General features: G+C 42.2%; 1 protein-coding gene across 2 annotated transcripts in view; it reads right to left on the reverse strand.

The window, feature by feature from the left end:
- LOC118850606 (sodium- and chloride-dependent GABA transporter 2) overlaps positions 1-18267 on the reverse strand; it is a 43099-nt gene that overhangs the window by 16128 nt on the left and 8704 nt on the right. Inside the window, exons 3-6 of one of the 2 annotated variants that reach the window (XM_036760146.1) lie at positions 17441-17581; positions 9574-9658; positions 7453-7585; positions 5601-5735 (exon numbers count right to left, since the gene is read on the reverse strand). In XM_036760146.1, the coding sequence (XP_036616041.1) occupies positions 5601-5735; positions 7453-7585; positions 9574-9658; positions 17441-17581 (494 nt within the window). The remainder of the gene's footprint in view (positions 1-5600; positions 5736-7452; positions 7586-9573; positions 9659-17440; positions 17582-18267) is intronic. The other variant, XM_036760147.1, reaches the window with a different exon arrangement.

Genomic DNA, 18267 nt, shown 5'->3' on the forward strand with positions numbered 1-18267 from the left:
GGATGCATCTTTGGGTTCTTGAAGTCTTGGCCATGTGGATCCAGCTCTGGCCAATTCTACCAACTGCAAAGGGCAAATCCAAAGACAGATTGACATCAGGGACTTGCTTCTCTTTTGCCTTTCCCTTTCCTTCCCCAGACTCAGTCTACCTCAACCCCATTTGGCCAGACAGGGGAGAAGAATGACATAATTATGCATTACCACTTGGATGAGCTGGGAACAATCAACTACAAGACTTCAAGTGAGATGCACGATTATCAAGCCCTACCAAATGCTCAGTCCTAAAACCCACTTGGCCCTACCTCCTGCTCTGCTGCTATGTCCTCCAGATACCTAGGTGCCATCATCTGAGCTGATGATATAGCTAAGGACCCTCAACCCTTGCCATCTACCCAGCTGCTGACTCCTAGAACATCTGGCCTTTCCATCTGCCTTGCAGATGAACTCTTCTATCCTTGTCTTCCTCAATTAAAGAATGAGTTCCTTAACAACAATGACTGTCTAACTTTATATATGTATATATATATATATATATACATATATATATATACATATATGTATATACATTTGTATTCCCAGCATTTAGCACAGTGCTTGGCACATAGTAATCACTTGAATGTTTTTTCATCCTTTCAAATTATAGAATCAAAAGATTTGGAGCTAGAAAGGACCTGGGAGATCATCCAGTCCATTCCTCCCATTTTATAGATGAGAAAAACAAGGCTAAGAAGTGAAATCATTTGCCCAATGTCACATAGGTCATACAGGGCAGAGCCAGGATTTGAACCTGAGTCCTCTGATTCCAAATGCAGAGCATCACATGCATTGCCAGAGTTATGGCCATGAGGCAATGGATTCTTATAGTGCATGAGAACCATCTATTAAGGCTTCACAGATCCTTAAAGTATTATCATTAGTATTGCCTCTCCTAGTTCCATCTCCTCTGCTCTGAGAAGAAAGGGGGACAGAGGAGATGCCATTCTTTCTGCCCATGTGGGTTACCTGATCTCAGCTCCCTGGTTGAGTGTTTGAAAGTGAAGATAAGAGACTACAGGTGCCAGGCTGCCAGTTGGAAATGTCACACTCCCAGGGAGGTGCCAACTAGATTCAATTATGGCTCTGGTACAGGCACCCTGCAAAGAGCTACTCTTTCTGCCTGTTACAAAGACTTGGCTCTGAATTGAGGTCAAACAGCGAGCATAGATTCAGCTCTGAGCTGGGGCCAGAGACAGGGAAAGCTTGCATTAAATCTCCTAGGAAAAGGTGGCCCTTCTCTACTTACACCCTTGATCCCATCCCTCCTATCTCCCCTGAGAACTAATTCCTTTGAGCTCTCTTTCTAGCATCTAAAACCATTCTCTCCAAAGTTATCAACATTCTCCTGCTAAATGCCATGGCCTTTTTTCAATCCTCATCCTTCCTCAGCTCTCTTCAGCTCTTGTCACTGTCTACTACTCCATCCTCCTAAGCATCCCTCCTTGGATTTTCATGCCATTGCTCTCTCCTGATTCTCTTCCTACCTGTCTGGCTCTTCCTTCTCAGTCTCCTTTCCTAGATCATCTTCCTATTACTCTTTGTGTGAGTTTACCCCCCAAGACTCTGTCCTGGGTCATTTTCTCTTCTCCCTACACTCCTTCAGTGATCTCATCAGATCGTCTCTCTCCAGAGCTTGGATCCCACATCACCACAGTTTACTGCCCCATGCACATCTCCAACTGAATGAGTCTCATCATCAGACAGAACACATCATCTTCTCACCAAACCCCCCCCCTTTTCCTACCTTTCTTATTTGAATCAAGGATACCACCATTCTTCTAGTCATCTAAGTTTGATTGCTCTTCTAGCAATCTTTGAATCTTCACTCTTCTTTGTTCCACATATTCAAAGAGTTGTCAAGGTCTGGTGATTCTACTTCTCAAATATTTCTCGTATTCACTCCCTTTTCTACAATTGTAAAGCCAGAACCCTAGCTAGCTGGCTAATGAGGAGGAGGAGGAAGAGGAGGAGGAGGATGTTAGCATTAATGTAACATTTTAAGGTTTGCAAAGCACTTTAGAAAATATTATCTCATTTTGTCCTCGCACTAACTCTGGAAGGTAGGTGCTATTAGGCAGGAAGAGGTTAAGTAATTTGCCCAGGTTCACACAGCTAGTAAATGTCTGAGACAAGATTTGAATTCAGGCCTTCTTATCTCCAGGTCTTTCCAGGTCTACCTACTACATCTCTAGCTGCCTCTAATTCAGGTTCTCTTCAACTCTTCTCTGGACTATTACAACAGCCTACTAATTAGTCTCCCTGACTCAAGTATCTTCCCTTTCCAATCCATCGTCCACAATGCCAAAACAGTACTCCTCTAGCACAGGTCCAACTCTAGCACTTCCCTGCTCAAAATTCCCACTCTCTCTAGGATAAAACATAATCTCCTTGATGCGGCATTTAAAGACCTTTATAGTCTGGCCCCAACCAATCTTTCTAGTCTTGTACACTACTAATCTTCATGCATTCTACATTCTAGTCAAATTGGATTAATTGCTGTTCTCCTGAATATGGCATTCTGTCTCGCATCTTTATGCCTTTGCATATGCTGTCTTCCCTTGTCTAGGAGGCTTCCCTTCCTCACTTCTTCCAAGGAGAATTCCTAGCTTCCTTCAAGGTACAGCTCAGGCACCACCTCCTGTAAGAGGCCTTTCCTGATTCCCCCCTTCCCAAGTTGTTAGTGCCCTCCCTACTTCCTGTTTGACATCTCTGCCTCCATAACCCATGAGCATTTCCATCTCAATATTTCCAAATTAGAACTCATTTTATCCTTTTAACTTGTCCCTCCTACAATTTTTTTGCTTCTATTGAGGACACCACCATCCTTCTAGTCACCTATGTTTGCAACTTTTGAGTCATCCTTGAGCATCCCCTCACCCAATCAGGTGCCAAGGATCAATTCTACCACCCTAGCATTTCTTGTCCTCTTCTCTCTACCCATATTACACCCCTCTAGTTCAAGCTCTGATTACTTCTCATTCATACCATGATAACAACCTCTTCATTGGTATCCCTCCTGCCATGATCTTCACTCTCCATTCTATCTTCCTCACGGTTGCCAAAGCAGTCTACCTAAAGCACAAGTTTTGATAATTCCACTGTCTTGCTCAAAAACTTTCAGTGGCTCCCTATTGCTTCTAGAATGAAACACTGGTTCCACATAAGGATATCCTGACACTGTAGGCTTCCACAATTTCCCTCCTACCTTTCTAGACTTATTTAATATTTTTCCCTTTCATCAAATGGACCTACTACTGTTCCCCAAATTTATCATTCCATTTCCTGTTTTCCTGCCCTTCCACAGGCTGTCTAACATTCCAGGAAGGCATTCCTCTTCACTCTCACCTCTTTGAACCCTCAGCTTCCTTCAGATCTCAGCTCAGGTGCCAAGTCCTCAATAAAGCCTTTCTTGATTGCCTCAGATACTAGTGTGCTCTTCCTACTCAGAGTACAGCGCCATCTCCTCAAAAACAGGCTCTGGTTTGGTTTTGTTTCTTTGTACCCCAGTGCCTAGCATAACCCCTTGCACATAGTGAGCATTTCATAATTTTTTTCTTGAATTGAGTTGAAATGACTCCCAAAAGCCTTCTTTCTGATGTTCTCAAAGTATTTGGATGGTTCACGTTCATTGCACTGCACACAACTAGCTGGGAAGCTGAGATGTGTGTGGGTAGCCAGAAAAAAAATGATAAGGGTGATTCCCTGCAACAATAAATTAATCACAGCTCTCCCTCACTTAAATCCAATTCATTTGCAGGTCATGACTTCTCCTTCCAGATGTCATAGTCCTCTTTGAGAACAAAGGACAAACAACAACCTGTGAGTAGTAGTAGCTGCCCCACTGGGGATCCAACTGGCCAGTTCCACTTGGGCAACTCAGCACTCACCTGCTTGCCTTCCTGCCTTCCTTCCTTCCTTCCTTCCCTTCCTCCCTCCCTCCTTCCTCTCCTTCCCCTCCTTCTGTCCACATAGGGCATGCAGGTGTTCTGCCCAAAGGAATATAAATTTTGATTGCTGAAACCAAGCAAGATATTGGGGTTTACAAGCTAGATTTCTTTTTTATAGACCATGCCATATACCCAAATCACTCTGGCTCTCACTGATTGGCCAACAGTGGGTCTCAGCCCAAGCCTCACTTTGTTATCATTTGGATTCTGATGTCTCAGAGGGAGTGTAAATCACAATGGTTTCTGTTTTGGCAAGAAACCCTGAAGGTCTTCCCCTCTCAGACTGATCTTAATTTGTTTGACCAGGTAAAGGAGGCCATTCTTTGCTCATTTTTACTTTAATCACTGAATGGGCTTTGCCTCAGACAAACTGAGACCTGGGAAAGATCTTTGCTTAAAAAGACCAAAGTCTCCCACTGCATCGGGGTCATCTCCAGTTATCCTGATCTATGTCTTGCCACTGGACCCAGATGGCTCCAGAGGAGAGAATGAGGCTGGTGACTTTGCACAGCCCTCCCTCACTTAAATCCAATTCACTTGCAAGTCATGACATCTCCTTCGCAATGTCATGGTACCCTCGGAGAACAAAGGATAAACAACAACAATCCCAAATTAATCAGTGTTATGAACCACTACTCTCTGTGAATGGGAGTAACACTGTACTAGATGCAGTGGGTGTTACAAAGTGTAAGACATAGCCCCCCAGCTGTCAGTCAATCTCAAAGCATGAAACATTGAGGCTGTAAATCAGGCACAGGAGTCCTTTCTCTGCCTTCCTGATGAAACTGAAGAGGCAGGAAAAGGGGGACAAGACAACGACCTGGACACAGCTAAAAGTGGGGGAGTTAGAGGATGGCATCTGACTTTTACCACTCCTCCTGCAGCCCATCTGCTTTATAAACACCCCAACCACACATCAGAACAGCAGATAAAAATCTATTTAAAAAAAGTTAAATAAGAAGGCCACAGAGATCTGAACTGAACCCTTTCTCAGCCCCCTCCCGCCTGGACCCTTTAATCTCCTTCGGAGGTGCTTTTGTCCACTAAGGCTGCCTTCCCTCTGTCCCTCCCTGCACCCTGCAGGGGAAAAGACAGGCGCGAATGGTATTTATTACAGAATAACATATCTTGTGCCAGAAAGAACTGAAAACAGCCTCTAATTTGGGGGTCACAAGAGCAGGAATTGCCAGTCTAAGGGGAAAGTGGCTAAGAGTAGGGCCCAGCAGGAAGGGGGGAGATGAGGAGAGCAAGGTCCCCGGGACATAGGAACGGGTCAAACAGACAGAAAGAAATGGCCCAGAGAATGGGAAGCTGAGGAGAAAGGGAAAAGGGGGAGATGTCAAATCAAAAGAGAAGAATGACTTAAGGGGAGGGGAAGAGGAAGCAGCTGTCAAGAGCAAAGTCTTGGTTTCCAAGGCATTTACCAAGGTTAATTCAAGCCTCCAGGCTTCATGGCAGCTATGAATCAGAAAAGAGAAGATTCCAGACACGGCTTCCTAGGCAACTTAAGACCCAAGAAAGTAATTGGAAAGCAATCCCCGAGAATAGATAGACAACCTGTGGATGGCCCAGAATGGGCATGGAGATTTCATTCTTGAATGCCCTTAAGCCCCTTACCTGGGGATCCCATAGGCGGGTGAGATTTGGGTACAGGTAGAACTGGATCCCCTGGGCAGCACCAGGCAAAGTCACCCCTCGGATTAACAGGACCACCAGCATGAGGTATGGAAACGTGGCTGTGAAGTATACTACCTGCAATAAGGGAAGGAATCAGTTTGGAGGAGTTAAAATGAGGAGGTTTTCAAGCAAAGGTAGTCAGGAAGGTATCAAGCAAAGGAGTGAGGAAAGAGAGGGTAGGACATTTGGAGATAAGGAGCAAGGAAATCTCCCCCATGGGAAAGGTCAAAGAGGTTCCCCCTTCAGCTGTTCCCTCCCCATATGCCTCGCAGCTGCTCAGATCAATCTCCCCTCCTCTCTCCTGCTACCTTTCCTCCACATTTTGCTCCCTTCCTAGAAAGGCTTCAGGCATCCACCGGTTTTCCTCTATAACTGTTCTATCCATCTCCATTCATATATCCTTTTTCTCCTAAGATTGACTGTGTCTTGCTAGACAACATGGAGTACACAAAGACATAACACAAGATTGTAAGCAAGATCACCTTCCAGACTTCTCCTAAATCCTGATGTAACTGGGGCTGTTAACATTAACTCCCTTCTTCTGCAGTGAAGTTTTAGGACAGTCAAGCCCCTAGATGGGGAAAAGACCTGTCTGGGTCCCCTGAATGGAAAGTATTTAATAGACTCAAAATACTTACTGATACCTCACTCATTCTGGAGTAGAGAGTGCCCCTCCATTTTCCAGCTGGTTCCCAGAAGGTCAGGGGGCTGGTTAGTGATCTCTACTGGGGATTTTTACAAGGAATTTGTTTCAGGTAGTGGAAAGTATGCTAGACTTAGAGTGAGGAGGACCTGGAATAGAATTTTGATCTTTGCCCTCCCCACACCCACCAACCCTGTGATTCCAGGGAAGCCCCTCAGCTTCTCTTAACCTCAGTTTCTTCATCCATAAGATGGGAATACCTCTTGTCTTTAGAATTTTTGTGGGAGTCAATGGCAATAATGTATATAAAGTGCTTTATAAACCTTAAAGTTGGCTATTATTAAGGAAAAGGGAGGTAGGTAAACTGTGTACAAATTGTACTTATATGGTCTATGTGGTATACTCTCAAGCAGTCTGCAAGTTAGAATTCCTTTGTAGGCTATCCTTTTTTACTTTCTTCTAACACTCCTAATTATCAATGACCTTATTTTCTTCCACCAAAAGTATGTAGCACATGGAGAGAGCCATAGAATTCAGAGGAAGGAAGAAGGCAAGGGTAAAGGTATCTGGGCTGTAGCTTCTAAACTAGGGGCTCTTAACCCTTCTTGTATCCTAGACCCCTTTGGCAGTCTGCTAAGGCCTATGGACCCCTTCTCAGAATCATGTTTTTAAATAATTTGAGGAAATGCTAACTTCCAGTTAGAGGTTAGTTAATTATAGAGATTCTATGTTTATACATTTTATATAAAATATGGTTTGTATAGGTTATGTAGTTAATTATATAGGTGACATATTTATATGTTAGTAGTTAATATAGATTATATAGTTAATTATATAGATGACATTTATATAGTTTATATAGATTAAAGTATAGTTTGTATAAATTATCTAGTTAATTATATAGATGATATATTTATATAGTTTATATAGATTACACTATAGTTTATACAGTCAATTATATAGAGATTAGTTACATAAAGATATAATTTTTTCCATCCAAGTAATCAAACACTTTGAAATCTATTTGTGGACCCCAGGTTAAGAATCCCTACTCCAGACTATAGCCCAATGAACATCTGGTGGCTCTAACACTCAGCGAAGGCAGTGAATCCTAAAATTAAAGAGTATAGGAACTCCTGAGATGCCTACTTTGCCTGTGGACTTGACTCCTTTCCAAATGCAGAAGTAGCAGATGATCCAGGCGAGCAGGAGGCACAGGGCCAGCTCCCAGCGCAGGCTCCCCAGGTGCTGGATCCCTTCAGAGATTTTCAGGACCCGCCTCCTATGGAGAGAAAATTTGACCCTGGCTCCAGTTTTGGATGACCCATCAAGTTTTGCAGACCCCATCCTCAGAACAACAGTTCAGTTACATGAACTCTGTCTAACCCAAGGATTCATCCCAGAGTTCACCAGCTGTGGTCCCCTAGGCATCCACAGGGGTCTTCTTTGCCCAGATGAAAGGCAGGGAAGTGGGAGGTCAAGAGGGACAAATGCAAACTTCTCCAGAGACAAGACCCAGGGCTAGAAGAGGAAGGGGGTTGTTATTGGCTTAAGCTAGGAAAAGGGTCTATAACCCTATTCCCCAACTATCTGTTAGGATGTTCTGAATGTACCTCCTTCTCACCAAAAACTCTTGGAATCCCTAACTTCCTTCAAAGTTATGTGCCTTACATGGGGCCTTTCCTCATCCCTCCAGCTGCTAGTACCTTGACACTATTTTATTTTTATATACTTATGTTCATACTTCTTGTCTCCAACACACACACACACACACACACACACACATACACATTCTCAGTACACATAGGCTCATAGACCTAGAGCTAAGAGGGACCTCAGAAGTCATCTAGTCCAACCACTTATTTTACAAATGAGGAAACTGAGGCCCAAAGACATAAAATGACTCATCCAAGGTCATACAAAGAGTAAACTTCAGAGATAGAAACTGACCACAAATCCTCTGCGTTTCCCATTGTCCCACACTGATGGAATGTAAGCCCCTTGAGGGCAAAAACTGTTTCTTTTTTGTGTATCCCCAATGCCTGGGACAACATCAGGTACATAGCAGGAGCTTAATTATTGCTTGTTGAGGAACCAGACGGATTCTAACAAATAGTGCAGACGGATTCTAACAAATAGTGCAGACCTTGAAGCAGAGGCAGGTAAAATGGGCAGCTGCTTAGGGCCCAGTATGAGAAAGAAGGGTTGGATAACTTCTTCTAAATTGACATATTTTTATGCCAGAAAATCCTGCTTTCTGTGATATTTTAAGATTTATGTTGTGGTGTCAAGTTGCATATGTTTTACAAGTAGGATTGTGATTTTCAAACCTTGCCTAGGGCACACACGTACTTTGTCCTGGCCCTGGGCAAACATGACCTGGCTGCGAACCATGTAGTGGGTGCTTTTCTGCTCCTCACCGCCCTTACCAAGAGGACTTCTCAAGAACCATAATGCATACAGGAAGAGTGTGTGTACCCACTCTGTATGTGTTTGTGTCCATACAGTCACAGGATCAGTCCAAGAAATGGGACAGAACTTGGAAGTTTAATCAAACCCCCTCATTTACAGATAAGGAAACTGAGACCTAGAAGGGAAATGACCTGGTTACATGGTCATTAAGTGAAAGAACTGAGACTTGAACTCAGGTCCTCTGATTCCACATCCAACACTTCTTTCCCCTACTGTGTGTGTGTGTCTATGTGTGTGTGTGTCTGTGTGTGTGTGTTTGTGTGTCTGTGTGTGTCTGTGTGCGTGCGTGCGCGCGCGCTCACGTGTGTGCAGTATTTAAGAGTGAGAATGAATAAACAAGGGAGGGGATGACAGGGCAGGCAATATCTCCCGGCAAATCATAAGAAACCTGAGAAATTCTGAGCTAAGGGACATAGCCCTGTGACCCATGCCAACCATGATGGGAACAAACAGAAAATTAAAGAGGAATTATTCTTTCACTGTTGACACCATGGGGCAGCTAGGCAATGCAATGGATAGAGCACTGCACTGAGAGTCAGAAAGATCCATCTTCCGGAGTTCAAATCTGGCCTCAGACATGTACGACCCTGGGCAATTTACTTAACCCTGTTTGCCTCAGTTTCCTCATTTGTAAAATGAGCTGGAGAAGGAAATGGCAAAACACTCCAGTATCTTTGCCAAGAAAACCAAAAAAAGGTCATGAAGCATCAGGAGTAACTGAAATGACTGAACAACAGTTGACACCATGATTGTTTCTCCCCATATCCCTCTCTCCAACAAGGCTAAGGTTTCACTTACTCCCAAAACTCAATGACAGGAGAGGTGGCATTCTCAGCTGTCACATTCAGGGAGCCATTGGTCCTCTGGAACTCCACACAGTGCTCTGCTCAAGAAACATGTAGGAAGGAAGAGGAAGCATTAGGCAGGTGCGAAGCAAAGCCGGAAAGGTTGATGAGAAAATTAGGGAAGGCAAGAGGCATCTATGGGAAAACTGAGCTAATAAGTAGAGGAGCTCCAAGCTGAACTTGTGCCCATGTTGCTTCCTTATGCAACCCACTTACCCTCCACAGACATTGACAAACAGTTTCATGGCAGCCGTGGAGGCGGCAGCTGCTTCCCTATGGTGGTAGACATCTTCTCACTTAAGGATGTTCAGACGGAGTTAAGAAAAACATTTCTTTGCCTCAAACCCAAAACATTTCACCTCATGAGGTCACAGTCTCATGAAAAATGAACAATCTGATAAGACAACATCTAGAAAAGTATGAATCTCACACTTAACCATGAGAGGTTACATAGTGCCAGGAATGCCAATTTCCCGAAGGGAAATGCCATTAATAAAGAAAAATCTCTAGTTACGATGCCAACATTGGTGTTCTTAGTAGAACCATATAAACTGCGAGAACTGTCCATTATGTCCATCTTCTGAAAGAGTCACCTTTTGTCAGTAAAAAGGACTCAGATTTTTCACTTGTCTCAAAGCCCAGTCAAATCAGTCCAGCAGCACATAGGCCTGAACCAGAACTTTATTACCAAGACATGTCCCATAAACCTTCCTTGTGAGAAACTCTACAGATAAACTCACCAATAAATCTATCAAATCAATAAGTACTTATTTTAGTGCCTACTAGGTGCCAGCAGTGGGCTCATAGTATAACTACAACAAAGCAGTTACTGCCATCTCATAAAACAGCTGTCATGGCAGTGACTATATTGGCAGCCGTGTAGATGGAGATTGTTGGACAACTCAGGATTAGAAAACTGAAAAGAAATGGTTTTGCCTGCTTGCTTTCAGGAGTTAAGCATCATCACAAAATCATAAACTCTATTTGTTTCCTTCTGAGTACAGCGGGGTTGGGAGTGGAAGAAGAATCACAGATACGACCAAGATTAAATTAACAGTCTTCCTGATTTCATCATCGCTGAACAGCTGGAGCTAAGGGAGGTCTAATCAAGAGCCATGCTAAGGACACACTATAGTCTGACTATGCTTCAAAATCTGGGATTCTAGGATCAAGTTAAACGTGTCAGACTGGTTCTAGCCTCAAGGAAGCCAAAGTCATAGACCAAACTCCCTGAGGAAAGCCACACGCAACCGAGATCCTCAGGACAAAGAGCTGAACAATATTCCATCTCTGCTTCCATCCACAAGTCAAAGGACAAAACAACGTGAGGATCAAAAAGAATACTTCGAGTGAAGTGCTTGGTAATCAGAAAGAGCTATTTATTCTCTGCTAGTCTGTTAGTTTCTTGATGAGCCAAGAACTTGAAAACTATATGCCTGAATCTCATCGTTTTAGCACTGCAACCATCTAATCCTGTACCTGAAAGGAATTTCTATTGTACCATGCTTAACAAGTGACTATCCATCTTTGCCTATTATGAGAAATCTTACTAGACTTTGTTGATATTATGCTTTGCTTGCTGGACTTGCAAGCATGGTAGAAGGAAGAAGAGAGACTTGGAATCAGGAAACATGAATTCAAACAGCTCTGCCACCTAATAGCTGCAGGATGTAAGACAAGTCATAGAAGTTGCAAAGGACCTCAGAGGATGCATCCCAATCCACCAAGGACTTGGACAGAACTTCCCTCTCCAATGACCCCAACAAGTAAGCAGCTGGCCTTTGTTTGAATCCACTAATCCTTCAGACAGACCATTTAAAAAAAAATAATTCTAGGGGCAACTAGGTGGTACAGTATATAGAGCACCAGCCCTGGAATCAGGAGGACCTGAGTTAAAATCCAGCCTCAGGCACTCACTAGCTGTGTGACCCTGGGCAAGTCACTTAACCCTGATTGCCTCCAGAAATAATAATAATAACTCTAATGGTAATGAAGTTTTTCCTGTGATCCAACCAAAATCTGTCTTTTTGCAACTTTTACCTGCTGTTCCCAGTTCTGCTCTCTGAGGTCAAGTTGAATAAGTTGAAGCCCCTTTCTACATGACAGCCCCTCAAATATTTGAACACAGCTAAACAATCCCAGCTCCTTTTGATTCTCATAGAGGATGGTAGTAATACCTACCTCATAGAGTTGTTGTTATTGTTAGAATCAAAGAGATAATGCATTTTAAGTATTTTGCAAACTTTAAAATCCTACATAAATGTCTGCTATTATTACCATTATAATTATTAGCATCAAACTGATCTTCATATGGTATGGTCTACAATCCATCATCACCCTTCTCTGGACACACTTCTAAAATTTGGCAACTAGACACTGAATATAATGTTTAAATGCAGTCTGACCAGAGGGCAGTGAGATAATTACCTCCCATATTTGGGGTTTTGTTCCGACCCTACGCCTCATACTTTTTTGGTTTCCATATCATGTTCTTTATTTTGTTTGGCCTCAGAGGGAAGAACTAGGGACAATAGGCAGAGGTCACAGAGATTCCAATTTAAACTGATGTAAGGAAAAGTTTCCTGACAGCTGAAACTGTCCAAAAATGGTTCAAGCTTCCCCAGCAGACTGATGGTTTCCTCTCTCTACAAGTCTTCAGGCAAAGACCAAAGGACCACTTCTCAGAATGTTTGAAGAGAACATTTCCCATGTTTTTGCTGAGGCCAGTATCTTTGCTCTGGAACCTGCTTCAGTGAAAGCCATTTTAGGAGTTGGGAGTTCTACAACTTTTAATCTTCCTAGTGTGTGCTCATGAAGAAGGAATGTCTATCCAATGTAACTGATACCGGATCAGTATTGTATCAGGAAGGCAATAATCACAACATTGACAATAATTGTGAATATGCCTGTGTAGTTCTGTAACGCAAAATATAACAGACTCTCCATACAGAAGGCAGAAGTAAAACATTTATTCAGATACCAGAGGACCAAATCCCAAAACCAGTAAGTCCAACCCATCCAGGCAGCCACCAAATCCCAAAGCCACTTCATCATAGCAGCAAAGAACCTAAGACACAATATCACAGCATAGAGCCACGCCATCCCATTAGCCTTCCCCTCTGCTGGGGCCTTTCCACAAACACTCACAAATCCTAGCTGACTCCTTGCCTTTGTCTTCCTCCCATGGTTCTAACTTGCTCTGAGCATTTCCTGCTCCACCCTTCCTGTTCTCCTTGTTCAGCAAGCTCCTCCCACCACATGTGACTTAGGTTTCCTGTGACATAAGCTGTGGGGAGCCAGTTATAGCCTGTTTAGGCCTCTTAGACCTCTGCAAGGCAGGGTCAATTGAAAATGGGCCTGTGCATGGCAAGGCCAGTTTTAGGATAAGAAGACTTGGCAAAGAAAACCTGCCTTTGTAGCTGATTGCCCACATGGGTGATGACAGAAAAGTTTCAGTCTGGTTATCTATGCAAGAGAACATAAATGTTTCAATTTGGTTAGCCTTGAGTAAAAATAGTGTCTCACTCCTAGGAACAAGGAAATAAAAAACTTAATCAGTGCTTTATTGTACTTTTCTTTGAAGTTAGGATGACTCCGTAATTAACCTGTATAAAATACTGTCAGTAACTCCATTAAAATCAGTCTATAGCTTGATTATATGACTCGCCTAGCCCCATGTCTTTGTCTTTTTTGTGTCAATTACTTCATCATATATTCACGCCCCTGTGGGCACAATAAGCAGGTCACATGGGCCTATTAATGGATGTGAAAGGTTTCTCATTTAAATTACCATTACAAATATCACCATGAAGACTACCATGTTTGAAGAATGAGCAACCATGAGGCCTGAAGAAGTAACCTTGACTAGCCTATGACTTAGAGTGCTTTGGGCATCAATGTGAAACATTGTACCCAGTAAGTGGGTATGAAATAAATTTAAAAAAGGGATTTGGTTAACACAATCACCTGGCACCACTATTACCTTTCATCTCTCACTTCCAAGAAGAGATAATCAACTTGACAATGTCATCCCTATGGGTCTACAAAGTCTCTAATACTTTCATATTATTTTATTATAATTGTTTGCCTTCCAAGAAGAGGCAGTAAGAATGCTGTCATGAGCCCATGGGTATTTTTTAATTTGTCTTTTGATAAGTGGGAGCAATTTGACATCTTGGAGGTAAAAAGAAATCAAAGACAGAGGACTGGGAAGTCAAATTTGAATGTAATTTTACATTCTGAACCTCATCCATGAGCTCTGTACTCTGCTAGTCTCTCTGGTATGGAAATCTGGGGCTAGCTATGTATCAAGGCTGGATAGAGACAATTTGGGGACTGTGAAAACTTCATGACCTATGTGGAAGTCTTCAAAAAACTCATATTGCCCAAAAATACCCTAAGAAAGCTTCTTAAATTTTGTTTTTTAAAACAATTCCTTTATAAATAACAAGACCTATATTGCCTCTTTTATGATCCAGAGAAGGGGCTTCGTTCTCCTAAATTAAAAAAAAAAAATGTTCAGGTATAAACTGAATGAGATGGCTATTGAGGTTCCTTCCAGGTCTGAGAGTCTGTGATACCCTAGAAATAGCATTATTAATCATATTGATGTTTTGATTTTAAAGGGTAATGCCTTACTTATACAGCAACTTTAACTCTCTAAAACAAGACTGAAAACTGCACAGGGTAAAAGAAGCATCTAAACAACCAGGCAAGATATCAAAATGTTCCTGCCCTTAACTCAAAGTATTCCTCAGGTTTTCATTCATAGTATATTTACCCCTACTTAAGACACAATTCTAACAAGCTTGACTATTTGGTTTCCCACACAGCTTAGAACAGTAAATAATATGGAAGAACTACTATTGGAGGCAGAAACACTAAAAGCAACCAGAAGAGATGATAGCAAGGGACGAGGCAGAAAAACTGTAAAAATCAGAAACAAGACCTTAAAATATGTTGCAGTTTGGGTTCAATTCAGATGATGACAAACATCTCAATGAGCCCCTAAAGATATAGTATAGCACAATAACTGATATTCATAATGAAGAGCTTGAGTTATAAAGAAAATGTTAAGCGATTTTAATTATACTTTTTTTAAGGAAGCAGAAAGATATGTAATAGTTGAAGTAGTTAGGTGGCACAGTACATAGAGTGCTGGACCTACAGTCAGGAAGATCTGAGTTAAAATCCGGTCCTAGGTACTTACTAGTTATATGACCTTGGGTAAATCACTTAACCTGTTTGCCTCAATTTCTTCAACTAAAAAATGGGGATAATAATAGCACTTACACCCCAGGGTTGTTGTGAGGATCAAGGGAGAGCATGTTTGTAAAGCACTTAGCATAGTTCCTAACACACAGTAGGTACTACATAAATACTATTATTATTATTATCTAAATTCAAATCCAGCCTCAGACACTTACTAGCTGTGTGACCCTAGGCTAAGCCACTTTAACCTCTATAAGCCTCTCCATCTGTAAGATTGGGATAATAATAGTACCCACCTCCCAGGGTTGCTGTGAGGATCAAATGAGATCATATTTGTAAAGTGCTTCGTGAACTAAAGCACCAGATAAATGCCAGCTATCATTAACACAAGAGGGAGATGGGGAAAGACAGGCACAATAGAAGACCCGGGTTCAATTCTCCCCTATATAACTTGCTCCATGTGTAACCGTGGATGAGCTTCTTCCTCTCTGGGGCCTCAGTTAGGAAACTCACTCCACAGACACTGGTCTCACAATTAGGAAAAGTTGATTTCAAATTAACGGGTGATCTTTAATGTTCTTTGCAGCTCTAGAGCCTGTGATCCTAAAATGATCTCCGCGGTCCCTTCCTCCTTCATATGAAATATGAACACTCATACCTGAAGACAACCATAATATTATTGTTGTTGTTTGGTCAGGCATGTCCGACTCTCTGTGACCCCATTTGGCAGAGATACTGGAGTGGTTTGCCATTTCCTTCTCCAGCTCATTTTACAGATGAGGAAACTGAGGCAAACAAGATTAAATGACTTGCCCTGTGTCACGCAGCCAGTAAAAGTGTCTGAAGCCAGATTTGAACCCAGGTCTTCCTGACTCCAGGCCCTGTACTCTATTCACTGTGCCACCTAGCTGCCCCTCCCATAATTTTAGCATGAAACAAAACAAAACAAAAAATCAAACAAATTATGTTTCACATACAAACAAACAAATAAATGGATGAATATCTCAAAATCTGTCTACTCACTTCTCAATGATTCACCACACAGATTTTCTGGAGTTACTTGGGGTTTTCTTCTCATAGCACAAAGTCAGACTATTACATCGGATAATAAATCCCCAGGGAGAACAAATAGCAATAACCATTTACAATTTACAAAGGGCTCTTGCTTTCATTAGCTCATTTAATCACCATGACAACCCTGTGAGGTAGACAGGGAAGGTATTATCCCTAGGTTTTTTGTTTGTTTATTTGTTTTTGGTTTTGTTTTTAGGAATGTAGAAACTAAGGCCCAAAGAAATTAAGAGACTTGCTTAAGGGTTTTATAGCTAGCTTATAGACCACAGAATTGGAAAGCACTTTAGAGGCCATCTAATCTAACCCCATTTGGGGGAAAAACAAGGCCACCTGGGCTGTTGAGATCAGAGGCAGTATTTGAACCAGGTCCTCTGAGTCCACAGCTAATGTTCTCCCCACTGTGTCATACTGACTCCTTTAGGAGATGAAGGCTAGAATTCTGAATCTCAAACTTCTCCGTTAAATGCTTTTCCCCCATATTCTCTCTGGTCTCTCTGAAACTATCTGCCCAGTCCTAGACACAGTGTCATATACAGTTTTTAAAAAAAAAAAAATTCTTCTCTCTAACATCAATGGCAACTGAATCTTGGGGCTGTACAGTACTTAATAGGTTATCTCATCCAATCCAGATAAAAAGCTGTCCTACTAAGTACCCACCTAATGGAGAATGACTGATCAAATTGTGGTACATGAATGTAATGGGATATCACTGTGCCCATAAGAAATGAAGAAATGGATCATTTCAAAGGAAACCAGGAAGACCTCCCTGAACTGATACAGAGTGAAATGAGCACGAGTAGGACAATTTATACTATGATATAACCATTATATAGAAAAACAACTTTAAAAGATTTTAAAACTCTGATCAACACAAGGATAAACCACAAGACCAGAGGCCTGGACATGAAAAACACCACTCACCTTCTGCCAGAGAAGTGATTGACTTGAAATGCAGAGTGAGGCATACATTTTTAGACATGGCCAATTTAAGAATTTGTTTCACTGGACTGAATACTTATTATGAGGGTATTTTTTTAATTGTTCAGTGGGGGAAAGCAGTGAGAGGGAGAGATAATAAATACTTGCCAAGATAAATAAATAAGTTAAAACCCCTCCTCCAACATAAATGACAAGTGGTCACCCTTCCTTTGCTTGAACAATTCTAGTGATTAAAAACTCGTTACTTCCCATGGCAGCCCTTTCCACCTAGTTATAGTTCTAATTGTTTGGAAATTTTTTCCCTTATTTTAAGCCAAAATTCTCCTCTCTGTGACTCCCAGGGGTTAGACAAAACAAATCTAATCCCCTTTCCAGACAACAGCCCTCTAAATGCTTGAATATGGCTGTCTGGTCCTCTGCCTTTCCACCAACACTAACCCATCCCACCCCCTCAGTCTTTTATTCACCAAACTAAGAATCCCTAGTTCGGGCAGTCAGTCATATGGACCGGACCAGTCCCTACCCAAGAGGATGTGATAGGATTTGCTAGGGACAGCCCTTAGGGAAAGAGAAGGGAGGATAAAAGCATTACTTACCTGTGTTCCACTCGTGGTCACAGCTGCCCCAGGGAAGGTCAACGGTGAAGGAGCTAAAGAGGTAGAAGAAGGCCCAGGCCAGAACAACGATGTAGTAGAAGTTGAGGAGGATGACAATGACCTGGGAGGCATAACCAATGCCTGGGGAGCAGAACACAAAGAGGACAGAGGAATAGACCTGAAATGAAATAGCATCCAATTCACCCACCCCCAAGTGATTTGTCCAGAGCAGTAGGTAGCCAAGGCAAAAGTCAAATCTAGCTTCTCCACCTGCATAATCAGTGATTTTTTTCCTTCACCTCAAAATGGGCATCCAGAGCACGTGAGGACCCATCTTCCTCCCAACCTGACCTTGAAGGAAGTTTTGCTCCTAGTGCTAAGGTCCTATTACCACCTGAGCTACTGAAACCTTCCATTCCTGTCCCAACCTCCCAAAATCAGTCTCCTTGTTCCTTTTGTTCAGAAGCATGACTTTGCTTCATTGTTTTTCCCTCAGCAGACCTCTCCAGCTGCTCTTGCCCCTAAGATATTCCCTTAAGTCCACCAATTCACGGTTATTATTAGCATTTACAAGTTGCAGCATCGTATACACCCAGGAAATTAGTCCATACAGGTTTGTACATAACTTGAATGCTAAATAGAAAGTAAATGGCACAGTACTATCTATCCTTCTATCTATCTATCTATCTATCTATCTATCTATCTATCTATCTATCAGTCCCTCCCTCTCCCTGTTGCTAATGTCTACTTCCTTGCCCCACCCCTGTCAAGCAAAGTCAGTCCCATTTACAAAATCAACTGGCTGAATTCCAACTGAAAATATTCAC

This window comes from Trichosurus vulpecula, chromosome 5 (assembly GCF_011100635.1).
Source record: "Trichosurus vulpecula isolate mTriVul1 chromosome 5, mTriVul1.pri, whole genome shotgun sequence".
NCBI lineage: Eukaryota > Metazoa > Chordata > Mammalia > Diprotodontia > Phalangeridae > Trichosurus > Trichosurus vulpecula.